We start from the raw sequence: 16,351 nt of genomic DNA, 5'->3' as shown, positions 1-16,351 counted from the left end.
GCTGCAGTCCATGGGGTTGCAAAGAGTGTGACACGACTTAGCAACTGAACAGCAACAAAGCTAGGTTTACCTCTAGACTGCTCATTACATGAACCAAAAGATTCCCTTAATTGTTTTGCTTAACAGATGTTTAGCGCAGTCTCCCTTCACTTTATATGCCAAGGGACTGACACCTGTCATGGAAGAATTTTAACTGGTATTTATCCACTCCTATACTTTCAAATATACATTAAGATTTTAAAAAGTACTGGTTTCACATATATTCGGGAAAATTAGAGCAAGAGGAAGCATGAGTTTACACGGGGGAAAAAAAGAGGCAGAAGAGACAGAATAATAGCGGCCACCCTGTATTAGTTCTCATGTGCTAGGCACTATGCTAGGTGCTTTCCTTACCTTGTCTGTTAATTCAACAGCAAAACCCACCACTGGGAATTATCCCTGCAGAAATGAGGAGGCTGAACAGAAAGCCACATGTTGTCTGAAGTGCCACCTTCATGAAGGGGACCTCAGAGCCCAAGTCTAATGTCACCCTGTTCTGCACGCTGTGCCACCCTGGTACAGAAACGATAGTGGAAAATAGCGAAGGGACAGACACAGGGACACAGACGAGGTAAATACACAGAGACAGAAAGAAAACAAGCCACATCAGGGCACATTCCGATGAGGAAGAACCATCATACGAGCCGACACCTGTCACTGCCCTTTGAAAAGCTCGTGATCTCACCTGCAATGTAATGCAATCCTTCGAGCATCCAGAGTCAGCTCTTCTGCTTTTACTTCCAATTTTCAAAACTCTTAAAAAATATATTTATTTTCTCAAGTATTCCTCAAAGCTTTACATGGATATGAAGCAATGTTACAGATTCCAGACACTGAGTTTCAAATCTGGAATGTCAGTCCTTATTATCCATTACAAAACAAACCTGTGACTGCTGGTTTGGTTATGCATATAGATACCAAATACCTAAAGGATAGCACAATTTGACCTATAATAGTTATCTAACCGCTCGTCAATAACTGTGGTACTGCAACTATGGAATACTATATGAACTGTCAACAAGTAAAGACAGATCTCTATGTACTGACATGGAACAACCTCCAAGATATGTTAAAAGTTGGATACATATTTACACTTTTAACTGGAGAACTTGGTAGCAGTGGTTGGTCTGGGGAAGAAAAAGGGGGACAATGGGTAGCAAAGATGCTTTGCATTCACTGTCAATCACGTATTTGGTATTTCTTCTATCCAAGTGCAAGAATAATCTTTTCCCCTAAAATCTTTATATCAAGCAGTTCAGTTGTGTCTTCCCTCTAAACCAGATCCAATTTTGGGGTCTGAGTAGGAGAAATAAATTATTTATTTCCCTTCTCCCAGTGATTAGATAGCAAGAGGCTCCTTCCCATTTTTCCCCCTTTTCTCCAACTAAGCCTACCTCTTTGTTTCTTTACAAAACTCCCAAACCAAAAAACTTATTCATGGTATCCACGTTCACTGAAAATCCATTTATGTAAAAAGATATAAAAAGCATTTATCTCACCACTCTTTGTATTTTGAAGTGTATGTCCAGGTTTTTTTTCCTTTCTTTCTGTGCATATGTATGTGCATTAACACTTATAACTGCTCTTTTATTTATTAATAATACATGAACATCTTGATCATTTCTTATCTTAAAACAATTTAGTAGTGTGATTTTATTCACTCAACCAATCCCCTCCAGCACATTAGGCTGTTTCAAAATTTTACTGTTATGAGCAACACAGACGAACACCCTTGTATGAGTCCCTTTTCTCCTTAGAATATGTTTGTAAAAACAAAGTTAACTTCTGCCTTTGAGCTCCATCTACCGTTGTCACTTTTCCTAACTAGCTACAGACACTTTTCTGCACTAAAACTAAGGTTGGAAATGATTTCTTGACTACATGGACAAGTATAAAACATACCTGCTGCTTCAGTTTTCTATACTCCTGTGAACCAACCCCTCTGGACATCTGTCCCTCATTCAGTTCAGCCTCAGAGAACAGGCTGCATCTCTTGTTTAATTCTTGGCTCTATATTGACTTGGTTATTCTGAAATCCTTAACTCCTTGGGCCATGTTTTTTCTTCTTAAAAACTTCAAACATATATATATATATATATATATACACACCATACAATCAATAATAAAACAGAACTAGTATAAATGATGATAAAAGCTAACATTTATCTGGTACTCACTATGAGTCACTGTGCTAAGTGCTTCACATGCCTTATATATAATTTAATGTTAATCAAAGTTACATGAAAAAAAGTATTCCAGTCAAAGGAGCTTGAGGAAATTATGGCTTTAAAAAATCCTGTTTAACAATGGCAGTTTTAATACGTTAATCCACTTTTGCAAGATAGTAGTCAGATTACTTAGCTACAAATCTGAGGGGCTGTTACTCCCCAAAACACACTTTTGCAAAACTGGCCTTAAATGTTACTAGTTTTTCGTAAAAGCACTTGCAGCCTACCCTCTCCTGCCTAAGGACCATGTCTTTAAACTTCATCTTAATGACAGTGCACTGAAAATACACTTAAATACCAGGACTGTTTATATTTGAGGGCATATGTTCTTTTCTGAATCTTACACGCACATAACACTTATAAATGACGAAACTGTTCGACCATTCTCTCACAAATTGCTATCTTTTCACCCTCTTTCCCACTCCTTACCTGGATTTCTAAGGTTAAATTCTTTTTTTCACACCAATATTTTCCCTAAAGAAGTCCTCTACGAGTAAAACTAAAAGATGCTCACCTATGCGACTAGGTGGGCATCCTGTATCTGCAACTGCAAGCCTTGACCCTGGAGGCGTACACAGGCACACACCCTCTAATCTGAAGGAGGAACCTAGTATGCCGGCATTCCAGGACTCCCAGAGTCTGGCTTCCTCTAGTCACCCCAGCACCCACCTCACACCAGCCTGGCCTCCTTCCCGTTTCTTCCTGAGTCTGCTCAGGATGCTCCCTTTTCCTCCTTCCCAGTCAAATCCCATTTATCCGTGGAGGCCCAGTTCAAATGTCATCAACCTGACAAGGTCTCCTCAGATCTTTCCAGCCCATCTCTCCCCTGCTCTGAACTCAAGTGGCAGGTGGCCATGGACCACACCTTTGTGACACATTTTGAACTGTAACTTGTCATATGATGGGAGACTCTTTGTAAATACATGGAGGGTAGGGCCTATGCCTGGATTTCTGTATCCCATAGCGCCCAGCACAGTGATACAAGCAAGAGATACTCCAGCACCACTGAAAGAATGAGATATTAAAATTCAAGTTAACTCAATGATACAACAGACGCAAGAATAATATGTACATTCCTCTTTATTTAATACAACAACACGTAACACATACAAAAAGAAAAAACACTCATGTAAAAGGCCCTGTCGCAAAGGATAGACAGGAAACATCTACACAATCAAATAAGGCTCCTGCTTTAAAACAGGGGTTTGCTTAGCTACACTTGGAATATGAGCAAGGCTGTTGCAAAAAAAAGAAGGAAAAAAAAAATCCCTGCACTGAAGGAGTATATATTATCAATGGGGTCAATTTACTAAATTCACAGATCCACATCTAGGAATGTTTAAGTCTTCTTACATATCCAAAAGTCATCAGGGTTTTATGAAATATGATTTTTTTGGGGGGGTTAAAAATTTTTACCTGTCCTCTCTTTTTAGAAAATAGTGACAAGAGCTCTCTAAAAACTAGAGACCAGCAAACCACCCAAAGTTTGGAAAGCTTTACCATTAATGTTCAAAAAGTGTGTAGAACTGAGAATTCAAAGGCAAGATGGCAGTGGGAAGAAGAATTTAACTTAGTCATTTCCTGATCAGTCACTAGGAAACACAATGGAAACATCTAGGCTCAGTGCAGGGTTCGGTAGCAGCAGTTTGTCCATATTCCTGCTCTGATTAGAGCCGGAAATTAAACAAGCACCAGTTCATCTCAAAAGAGCCTTATACAAACATACACACCCACACCCATTCACATCTCCTCACCACCCCCTTTTATTTAAATTTATTATTATTTTTTTTTTACTAAAATAATACAAAAAAGGGAGACAGGTATATTTACAAAAATCCATGGCTGGTACAGTACATAATTTTTAAGACACACTAAATGCTACAATCTTTCAGGTCCTGAGATTATTACAAATATCAACTCAAAGCTGTGTTCAGGTCCAGTTTTAAAGGAGGAAAAAAAATTCCCAAAATATTAAGTCACACATTTATTTAAATTTAAAATACAGCATATCCCTTCAAGTTAGCAAAAATGCACCTCCCTAAAAACAACTGCAATATCGTAGTCAGGGCCTTTCACCCAGAGGAGCAGTAATTATTTAGGCTCCTTCCTTCAAGATGCATTATAAAACCTGTTGGCATCTATATAAAGCGGGGAGGTGGCTCAAGAAAGAAGATGCTGTGTAACCGGAGGGACATTCCTCTATAGAGTGAACATTCACTGTATAAATAAGTCCCGTTTTTCCTTCTGTTACCAAACAAAAGTCTTTCCTTTATCAAAATTCATACTGCAAGAATTGGAAATATGTGCTTACCCAGACTAAAAATCAGAATCCTTATTTCCAATCAGTTATAGCAAATCGGTCTGCAGTCCCACGATAATTTTTACAACTGCGAATAAATTTTCTTGCTTGTAATAAACGAGAAAACACTCATCACTTGGTTACCTTGGGAGACTTTGATTAACTTATTTGGGGCACAAAATTTTCACCAGCCAGAGATTTCCTTTCCTTTCCTTTTCAGCTTGCCAGTGTTTTTAGCAAGCAACAGATAAGGAAGGGCAAGCTCCAAGATTTACATACTCTTAAGAACAATTAGATATTTTTGATACATTCTGTAATATAATTTTTCAATGACAGCCAACAAAAGAGCAGTACAAAGCTTGAATCCCTTCTCTGGAGGCTGGCCAAAAAAATCGTGTGTATGTTGGAAACCTACCTCTACCGGTGCAAGGGCCCCTTGCTTATCTACAAGCCTCAGAAGGTCTATGTAATTAATTATATAAGCATAGCCAGGATTTCAAAAGTTGGCCAAACTTGGTCAACTTTCCGACTACCTATTTAAAACAGTAATAACTCTGTCAACTGAGAATAATTTCTCTTTTAATGCCTCTGGCCAAAATTGGGGGTAATTCTTGGTAATTTCACAGGTACAGGAAAGAAAACCCAATATGCTGGCACAGGGCACACTACCCCTGCAAACAGATGAGAGAAGCAAAAAAGGAGGGAAGTTTATAGCCAAAAGAGCATGAAATGTAATGTAGCAGGTTGTCATATAGAAGAATATGCCACTTGGCTAGTCTTGGTTACTGCCAACTCCTAAATGTGCTTGGAGGGTAGATGGAACTGTTCAATTAAAAAACAGTATCTCCACGTTATCTAAGGTAATAGTCACCTTGCTTGTGTTTCAATTAAGTTTCCATTAGTGCTTTGTTACAAAATATTTTAAAACTAGACAAGATAAAATAGAATTATTATTATTGGCAAAACAGTAACAAATAATATATCAAGAGTTTTCTGAGGAACCTAAAATTGGTACTAAGGATTCATATGGCCTTTCTGACGCAGACCTTTGTAAAGTAGGTTTATTCCAGAGGAATTAATGAAAAGAAGCAAGGCAGACTATTATGTGAAATAAGAACCCAACAAAAACAAGTAAGAGTTCTCTTCTGAATAACCTTGAAAAGTATCAAGAAGAGGCCATGCAATGTAGCTACTACTATATTACATAGTAGAGGAATCTATTTTTAACACAAAGGAGAAGAGAAAAAAAATTCAGGTCACCAGTGATGATTCTAAGTCCTGGACATATAGACCCCCTTAATTATGCTACTGAGATTTATTTATTTATTTATTTATTTATTTATTTATTTATTTTTAAAGTATTCTTGACCTGTTTGGGTAACAGTTCGGAAAAGTGTCCAAAATTTAAGTACTAACCTGCTCTAAAATGGACATATGAAAGAAGTCTGAAAAGCAGAAGTATTACATATTACAGTATGAGGAAATTAAATAAAGATTGCAAATAGCTACTTTCAAGCAAATGGTACTTTGGGAATATCTGAGAAAAATATCAAGTTATTCAAAGGCAGCCTGATTAAAATCCTACCAGTCCCTGTCTGAGTGTGCTGGGATGTAAACAGTCTCCTACAACACGCTTGTAGTCTTTACTTTCAAATTCAGTGGGGACCCAGCATAGATGACCAACGTGAATGAGAAGAGGAAGTGAAAGTTAAACCTTTCCTCCCCAGACTCTTAGCAACTTTTATTCTAGTGTAGCCACTGGTTGATGAAATGGTTAACTTGAGAGCTCAGACTAGAGAAAAGAAGAATGAAAACTAAATAAAGTGGAGAAAGAATGAGAATCTGACATTAATATTTAATGCCACTTTGTAATGATAGTCTGACCATCTGTTTATTAGCTCCACAAACCTGAACACTGTGCCAGAGAATCTAAAACTTTCTCAGAATTGAACACTGGGATGGTTTTATCTTAACAACCCGAAGACATTCCATGATTCTAACTACAGTGTGCACCAGAATCTGTACTTAGTTTCTGAATATAAAGTTCACATTTTAGGACAGATGAACACACAAAATATCTCTATTTTTATGTTTCCATTAATTTTCCCAAGAGGAACAAACACACATTCAACAAAACCCTTATGCCTTATTTCTTTGGGTAGAAGTCTTAATTAACACCTGTTATTTAAAGAATGGAAAAAAGAGGAAGAATGTGGAAAACGTGTATGTTTATCTGCATAGTTGATATTTAGAGGCTACTAACTAAGGCTTTATCTGGAAAACATAACAAAAAACCAAAAAGTGACTTTTAAGGAAAAACATCCTATCACTAGACAGTAAATGGGCCTCAGCCAGTTCTGGGAATTAACTCAGAGGCTTTGTCTACTTGGGCCTGGGGCCTTCTTCCGACTCACTCACACTGGATCATTTGTCTTTAAACCCCTGACATTCTCTTTCCTGACCCTGAATATGTGCTACAAAATCTACACACATCTCACAAATGGTGCTCAGCATCTAGCTCTAACAGAGAAGCAGCATCCAATGTTTCCTGTTGTTACTGTTTAAAATGATAAAAGGAAAATTCTATGTATTACTGCTTCATATACCTGATGGAGGGCAGGATAAGATGACCTTCCTCTCGTCCCTGGAGCTGGGCAAAATATACTTCTTTGTACCCCCACCCTTCCCACGGTTGCCCCAGCTAGGAAGAGGAACCTGCCTCCTCTCTCCCATTTTTCTACAACCTGAGCAGTTGATGGCTCCAACTCTTTCACGCTGAAGAAGCATAAATCACAAAGGGAGACAGGCTGAAGTGCGCCTAGCAGACTGTGTAGTGCTTGCCCCTTCAGTGCGGAGCTGGATGAACCTACGGTTACAGGAACAGGACACAGTCTCTACGAGAAGGAGACCCCCATTCATTCTTAGAAAGTTAAAAGCTTAGCTATTCTCATCACTGAACAGTAATATAAGGAAATTAGGCTGAGAACATGGCAAAGTGAGGCAGATAAAACATTTGGGATCATTAATCAACTCCAGTAACCAATCATTCACACTTTAGCTAGCTTCAGCTCCACAATCTTGGCAAAAATCACACATGTAATAATACCATAAACAGCTTTAAAAAAAAAAAACTACTTATAATTAGGAAACTTAGTGTTATTTACCCCCTCCCCTCTTATTAACCTGAAACTAAGCATTTTATCCAACCACAAATATAGTATGTTTAAATAACACATATGTATCTAAATTAGAATTCCAGTGATTTTTTTTAAACCTAAAAATCATATGGTGCTTTTTATACCCATCATAGGGAAACATTTTTTTAGCCTCTGCAGGAAGATGATAATACTTTTTAAAATTATACAGGACATTTTAGAAAAACTCAAAATATTTTTGAAAAAGTCTCTGATATCCCTGGGAGGTAGGTCAATATTATTATACCCAATTTTCTAATGGGTAATCTGAGGCACAAAGGTTAAACGATATTCCCCCTAAACACAATAATTCAAGAGTAACATGACTGAACTGAGGCTACCTGATAACAGTCTTGCTATCAAGTAACACTGCCAGGAGCCTCTGCTTTCTCCTTTTTGGCCACCAGTCTCCTCAGTTAAAATGAATTTAAAAGGGGGCGTTTATTAAACATATTTATACTGGGTTTTGAGGATTGGTTCAACTTAGTCTCCCTTCACATGTCACACCTGTTTTCAACAAGAAACAGATGGACACTAATTACTGATATTATGTTATTTTGCTCAAAGGAGAAACGTAAATAACCATTAAATCATATTAAGCCAAATGTAATTATTTGGCAAATGAGAAAACTGAAGCTCTCTCAAGAATGCCATGGGTTATACGAGTGTTTCCCTCCATATCTGAAGTCCTTCTGCTTCTAAGTTTATTACCCTTTTAATAAATAAGCAGCTCTATGAATTCTTCAAAACCCATTTTCCAGAAGAGTATATGGTGCATTTTTAATATGGACAAAGTTGCTAACTTGCTTCGAAACTCAGAAACAAGACCATGGTTCTAACTCTAGCTCTCACATGTCTCTGGTCTTGCCTGACATCATGTGCCTTATCAACCTGACCTGGACAGACTCTTGTTGTGCCGATGCTTTCTCTAGTATTACATATGCCCAGTCCAGAGGGCACAGCAGTGGATTACATCCAGGAGCAGCCAATGAGCCCACTAAATTTATTTCAGTTATAGTAACTGACTTGTTTTATATGTAGTTGTTGTTCCTGTTAACTTCTACAAACAGATATTCGAAGGGCAGAGACAGTATCTTGTGAGAAGACAATTTCCCAATCTACCCATTCAAATCAACTAAAGGCGATGGAATAAACAAGGCAGAAATTTTGCAAACATTAAAAGGGGAGTGCTTGGAAAGGACGCAATGGTACAGCAGCTACTAGTTATATATATATATATATTACATATGTATACACATATACACATATATATGTATGCATGTATGTGTGCATCTTACACATATATCCATATACATATAAAGAAAAAGAAGATTACAGCATGGCATGATCTTGGCAACTCTGAGATTCTTCCTCCTGAATCCCCTGACGTTAGTTATTAGCCTGTACTTTAGGATATCTGAGAACAGTTTCAAAAGAGGGGAAAAAAGAAAGGAAAAAAGGCACTTAACAAAGACAAAGGCCTGAATTGAATATGCTTCAGAGGAGTAATATAAGCCATTTTACCAGAGCTAAGAAACGATTTACAGAGTTAAACCTTTCCTCTTAAATTTTGTGAAATAAAACTAACATGTTTCTAATCATTTACCTACTACTGCATTTGTCTTCTGCATCATTGTTACAAAAACAAAAGCCCCCTAAAAGCAAAAACAAAAACAACGAACAAAAACCACCATACATGCGCAACAGCAAGTAAAAGTGCCCTTCTGAGAACATAAGGTCAGCAGAAACTGCAGTGCTGAAGCACGGGGGCATGTTCTCAAGTTTGGCCTGATTGCAGATTTCTCTCACTCTTCTAATTTAAAACAGGACAAAATAAACATCGACCAACAAAAAGAGCAAACAAAAATTCAAAACCTAAATGATGAAAAGAATACAAGGACCAGTGTGCTTTTATGGTACACCCCTAAAATAAAGTATCCTAGTTCTGTACATGGGTCAAATTATATGACAAAGCCTCCCAGAAATAAAGAACTGTAAATTGAAGTTGAACATTACAGGCAAAGTTCATTTAACAAATGTAGCAGCAAATCTGATAGATTAATTGGAGTGCTAAGAGATGATCCCAAGGGACACAGTATTCACGTAATCAATGGCAGTTTGAATAACAGTAGAATTCCATTTCAGAAAATGTCTTGAACCAAGTAGAGGTGGAAAGGGGGTGTGGTAGAGGGCAACGAGAGGAGAAAGATTAGAGGTGTCTGCCCTTTCCAAACCTGGGTAGTAAACAATTTAAATCTGCTTTGGGGGTGGGTGGGAATCCTCGATTAAATATCTTTTCGTAGAAGTTGTTTTCATACAGGTGTCAAACCCACAGCATTCAAACAGGTGTGTGCCCGGTTCTTCCTTCTAGCTGGGTGGTATGATAAACCCTATTCAGCTTCTATGATATTAAAAAAAAAAGAAAGAAATTTGGGCTAACAACATCCATCAAAGGGGTGGCAGGCATGAAGGAATGTGCTGACACAATGCTCTGAGTCCCTCAAAATTGAGATTTGGGGACCTCAGATGAACTTCACTTCTTCCCCCAATACTTAATCTCTTCAGTTGGTTTTAAAATCATGATTTCTTTTACTCTCTGATCTCAGAGGCAGATGAGAAAGAATTATAACCGACTGGTAATGAAATTATTGCTTACGTCGATTGTGGAGGCTCTGAATGAGCTTGACACTTTGCTCTCAGTCTCCAGCCGAGGCTCAGCACTGCTATCTCTAGAGACAGCTCTGCTGATCATTCATTATTGCTTGTGAATACTGAGGATTAACTTGTATGTACAGTAACAGCTTATACGTCAGCGAAGGCAATTTAAAATACAAGACCGTTGAAAACAGCTTACTTTTCCTGAATCAAGAATCCCATGGCATGGGATGTAACTGTGTGCTGATTACTTTTACACTGGGATGTTGCTAATGCTCTTCAGAAAAGACACATTGCTCTATAGCCTTTCCAATTACTCTCCACTTTAAAAAATAACATAATTTGATTTTCAAGTGCAAAAATAGAATATGAGTCGCAAGCCTCTGTGCTAAAAAATAACTGATTTGTATGTATGTTTTTAGTAAGAAAAGCTGTAAAAATAGGTGACCATACGGTATGGACACCATTTTCAATGTTATGACCTAGAAAAGAAACAGGTATTTACATGCGGTAACTCTTTGATCATACTTTTTAAGAAATATAAGGATGTTTATTTCATTTGTACAACATAAAAGGGCAGTCTTGATTGAAATGGATGAAGGTAATGAAAATGTGATGGGGGTGAGGCAGCAGTTCTCACAGAAGTTAGGATTGAAGAGAACAGAATAAAATCTCCACAGAGGAGGCCTCAGAGCCCAGAGCCCTCAGGTGTTTATAAAACGATATGGGGGAGGAACTGATAATCCCACTCTTCTCGAATGAAGACAGAATCATGGCGGCGGGGGGGGGGGGGTCGGGGGGGGGTGTCTTCATATGGTGTGATTGAGTTGATGGGCTTACCAAATTAAAGCTGTCATTCCTCAACTTAAACTACCACTGAACTCATCTATCAATAAATATATGTGTACAAACACACACACACAGATGAGTACATGCACCACTCTCCACCAGAAGAGAAAGGAATCTGCACTGGGTTCCCTCCTTGTTCAGGGAGTAAAATGAAGGTGGCTTCTCAAAGGAAAATCCCTAAGGATTAGCAGACTTTTTTTCCCCTCTAAATTAGATAAAAGCAAGAGGTATGCTACACTGGAAGAACTCAAGAACTGGGTAAGCTTCCCTAGTTAAAAAAACCGAACAAACTTTAATCAAACATTCTCCATGCAAGCCAAACCTATCTGCAACATCCCAATATCCTTTCAAAATATCTACTAGGGTTGACAGAACATTCTTATTTGCTTTACTGATAAACTAAATTCTTAGAAGCAAGTAATTATATCAATGATTTTTTAAAAATAACCCTTTCCTCTTATTGTAACAAGTTCTTGGAACTAAAGTTTTCGGTTATTAACTTTTTTTTTTCCGCTGTGAAGTAAGCCATATGACTCTGAAGTCAAAATATGGGCTTACAGATCTAAAGCATTGTGTTAATTTATTCACAGTCCTAAAGCCTATTTGCAACTTTTGCTTGTGAAAGGAAAAAAGGGCCTGATTATACCCTTATCTGGATAAATATTAATGGTATTGGGTGACCTGTAATGAAAACATACATAAGAAATCTTGCTACCACCAACCTGGTGCAATTTTTTTAGGTGTCTGGCGTTATTAATGGACCAACCTTACACCATTCTTGTGAACAGTTTGAAAACATTCAGAAGCCTAAACAGGAAGAAAAAGACTAGAACAATGATGAGGTGAAAAAAGTCAACAAAATATATCCAAACACTATAAGTTTCTCCCTTAACATCCTTTGTTGAACATGCAATTTGCATGAGAAAGCTCTAGTAACGGAGTCTTATTATCTGCAGGTTTACTCATATATCAATACTCTAAGTATTAGTGAAACTTTAAAATTTCAAAGGCTCCAAATCAGTTTCACTACAGTGGATATAGGGAGTAAAAATACACTATGATTGTTAAAAAAATAATCCCCTGTACACAATGATCCTAATTTAATTCCTCCCTTTAAAATACCATCTTCAAAATTCCCCCCAAATACATATATGCCATTTGAATGACCAATGAAGAAGCACTGCAACACACACTTATGCCTGTTTATATCAACAGTTAATAATCACCTGAAATACCACTAGCTAAAAGAACAGAAGGAGAGGTTATGAACTAAAGTGATGCTGGGGGAAACTGACAGTTCATACTGGCAGGCCTGCAAAGGCTAAGTGGACCAAAGCTGCAGTCCTACAACAAAGATCCCCATTTCTCAAGAGGAAAATGTGAACACAAGTCACATTTTAACATCAAGAATGGAAATAAGAATTAACCAGTCAACACCAGATGCACAAATCACCTGAAGAAGAGAGTTAAGTACCTGCTTCTGAATGGAAGATGTAATTGACCCTTTTACAAAAAGGGGACATCTAAGTTTCATCTGTTATGAGCAACAGGCTCAATTTTTTGACTTAAAAAAATGTAATATATATCACTGTGCTAAAATAACTTTCCTGAAACATCTTTAGTCCACTGATTTACACAGGAGTTGCTACACACTGGAGAAGATTCAAGTTTGTTCAGGATTTTTGAGGGTACATGATTTATACTCAGCTACTGTCTGCATCAGACATAGGGCCATTAAATATTTTTTGTGGCAAATCTGCTGCATAGTCCACTCAGACATGACCATTACTCCTGACAAACTGGCCTAATTTGGGGTATACTGCCTTTTATTATGCAACTATGTCTACAAGTGTTCAGATCCAACCCCCAGGATGGATGGAGTTTACCCAAATCCTCAATTTCCTTTTTCCTGCCCAGGGAAAAATCAAATTTGTATTTCTGTGGGTTTGACAACTGAGTCTCTTTCAAGTCAGTTAATATGGTAACTTTGTCTTTCTTTAGAAGAGACTAAGGGTCACACTTAACTTTGCACAAAAGCATTTCTTCCTCCTGCACCTGGCTTTACTCAAGTAATGTTTCCTTTTCTTTTTCCTCCTCACCACAGTGCTTGGGACGAGAGAATGTAAACATCGACAGAACAGCAGCCCTAAGACCACACGAGTACTTTCCCATCAGGTAGGTCCCAACAGCCAGCCAAGTGTGCCATCTCCTTTGTTTACTGGGAAGTCACTGAGATTTCCGTGGTAACTTAGTGTCCCCTTTACTTTGGCCTCCATCTGAGAAAAGAGGTGTTTAATCAGTATGGGTCAGCATGTCATAAAAAATAAAAGCATATGAAGCAAAACATACAATTAACTTCTAATTTTCACGTGGATGACGACATTGCTAGAAAGATAACCTTTAGTACCTTACATGTTACAGCACAGAGAAGTTGAGATATAAAGAATGATTCTCTTATCTCAATATGACTATGGTTTAATTGGTTTCCAGTGTCCTACAAATACTATTTCAACAAGTATTTGTTATCTACCTTATAGTCAACTGTGTCAAATGCTGCGAGGATTATACAGAAACGTAAAAACACAATCAGTCCCCCTCCTTCAAGGAACTTATCACATTTTTTGATTCCCTTAGAAAACAAGGTCAACTTCAAGGTCGACTTCATTTTCATGCAGGTGAAACTTCTTGCCATGACATAGCAGTTAATAACTCTAAATTATTTATGTAAATGACTGGACCACACTGGGAGTGAAAATTCCAGCTGCATCTTTTAGTCCTAACCTGGCAAACGTAAAAGGCAGGAAAGTCTGCTATGGGAAGAATGATTTTTCTAGTTTTACATATGGCTATGAAACTTATACTGGGAAAATGCTAATCACTCTACTTAAACTGGACAAGAGTAGGACTGGGTGACTTCGAGGGCCAAAAAAAAAAAAAAAATGCAGAAAATCTCTTATCATTTGTTGCCTTGTCAAGGAAAATTAAGCTCCACCAGGCCTGAGTATTCTTGCCTGGAGAATCCCATGAACAGAAGAGTCTGGCAGGCTATAGTCCATGGGGTCACAAAGAGTCAGACACAACTGAGTGACTCACACTTTGTTCCCACACTGGTACAACTGTGGCCTTGTGTTCATTCTCTCAAGGAGTTAGTCTGGGGCAGCTTAACACTTGGGTGTCTTGGAGCATTTACTACAACCTACTGCCTCAAGATTGCTCTGAAGCTCTCATTTCCACTTTGTGGTCAGCTGTAAACTTGCTCAACAACCATTTTAAATGCAGTGGCCAAAAAGAACAGTGAGGCCCTAGTCAGCTTTCAAAGTTAAGAGAGCAGCTGAGCTGCTCAAAGATGCTGAAAATGGCCCTCAGAACAGTTTCAGCATTATACTGGGGTCAGCTGCTGATGAGAGCGAGAATCTGGAGGCCAAGTTTGGGTGCAGTGTCCACTGTCCAACTCCAGATCTCAGAGAATCTAGCTGGGCTGCAAGTATATAACACAGACAGTCTGAAATCACATTAGTTTAATCAGTGCTAAGACGCAGAAAAGAGTGATAGTTAAGAATACAGGCCATGGAGTCCGACTTCCTGGATTTGTATCTCAGATTAAACACTTATTATCCCATCAACTTGGGCAAGTTGCTTACCTCTGATTCCATTTCCTGATCTGTAATATGGGGACTGTGATCTCATTCACAGCTTTATTGTAAGGATTAAATTAGCTAATGTGTGTGTCACAAGACTATCTGGCACTTTGGAAAATTTCCATAAAGGTCAAGTGTGATTAACTATTGGACATGATTTTTGTATACTGTCTTATGAATCCTATTCTTTGTCCTCATTCCCATATAACAAACACCTTCAAAAAGGCTCTCTGCACATGTAACAAAAGATTTCCTTTACCTGTTTCCTTTCTCTGAAAAGGTATTTGTTGCCAATGAGGATTTGCTCATATGGAAATTACTTTTTCCAATCTTTGTCATTCTCTCACATTGTTTAATATATTGGTAAATCTGTATAAATATTAGATAGAGGAAGAAACAGGGGGCTCTCTTACCATTAAATGTTTGCTGTACATGTGTAGGCAGAGGTGCGTGGGAAAGCGCTGCTGCGTGCTGAGCTCCTGGCTGTAAACCCTTTAGTAAATCTGGGGGAAGAACACACTTGTCAGTGATCTTCTTCAAACTAAGACCTGAGCCCTCTTAGATACAAAAATGAAAATAATTTATCCAATGCAAGCACAGACCTCAACTTTAAAGGTTTTGTAAACTAGAGCACATACATTATGTGTATAAATATAAATGTGCATGCAAATAACCCAGGAAATCTGACTTCCTCTTACTATAAATTTCATTAAGATAGAAGTATGGAATAGCCAGTTCACTTTAGAACCTATAAAAAAATTTCAGAGTCCAGTAATTCCACTTATTTTCTATATACACAAGAAATAAACTGGATTTCTTCTAAAAAGAAATTCTATAATCTCCACTGACTCCAACTGGACTGCTCTCAATTAGTATAAATTTGTGAGGTTTCCTGTTCTGTCAAGACTAGGCAGCCATGTAAGAAAAAGAGTCCCACTTACTCTGAGTTAGGCTATGGTGGAAAGCGGCTGAGGTAGATCCCGAGGTGGTTGTCACTCCAGCTGTGTCCGTTCCAAAGCCAAGTAGCTCCAAGGGAAACTGGAAGGGCATGGTCACTGGAACAAGGCCACCCAGCATCCCAAAAGGAGTCACATTTTGATTTGTTACAGACAAAGGTGATGTCATGAGAGTCAGAGGTGAGGCATTAGCCAATAATGATGCTCCTGCTGTGGACTGCAGAAACCAGGGGTCAAAATACATAAGAAATCAAGTCTTTAACCTGAATTGATTTATTTTACTTAATATCCTCATGGACGTGAGACTGTCTTACATCTACTCTAACAGAAACTCTGGGAGACAGAAATGAAGGCTGAAGTGTAAATTACATTTCAATGAGTGACCAACACTGGCTTTGGAAATACTTCTACGTAGCTCTTCAGCACCAGTTAAGCTTCCTTAACTGTTACTGCAGTGTCTACATTAACACCCATTCCTCTCAATTTCTAAATT

At 38.1% G+C, this 16,351-nt stretch overlaps 1 protein-coding gene across 2 annotated transcripts in view; it reads right to left on the bottom strand.

The window, feature by feature from the left end:
* The window catches only part of UBN2 (ubinuclein 2), a 77,105-nt gene that overhangs the window by 5,895 nt on the left and 54,859 nt on the right, over positions 1-16,351 (bottom strand). The window contains exons 15-17 of one of the 2 annotated variants that reach the window (XM_069588498.1): positions 15,844-16,075; positions 15,316-15,405; positions 10,943-13,540 (exon numbers count right to left, since the gene is read on the bottom strand). The exons of the other annotated variant lie outside the window; for it this stretch is intronic. Of the exons in view, the coding sequence (XP_069444599.1) occupies positions 13,491-13,540; positions 15,316-15,405; positions 15,844-16,075 (372 nt within the window). The 3' untranslated portion in view covers positions 10,943-13,490. Of the gene's footprint in view, positions 1-10,942; positions 13,541-15,315; positions 15,406-15,843; positions 16,076-16,351 lie in introns of those variants that run through there. 2 annotated transcript variants of the gene reach the window in all.

This window comes from Ovis canadensis, chromosome 4 (assembly GCF_042477335.2).
Source record: "Ovis canadensis isolate MfBH-ARS-UI-01 breed Bighorn chromosome 4, ARS-UI_OviCan_v2, whole genome shotgun sequence".
Lineage (NCBI taxonomy): Eukaryota > Metazoa > Chordata > Mammalia > Artiodactyla > Bovidae > Ovis > Ovis canadensis.
This window is presented reverse-complemented; position numbering and strand designations above follow the sequence as displayed.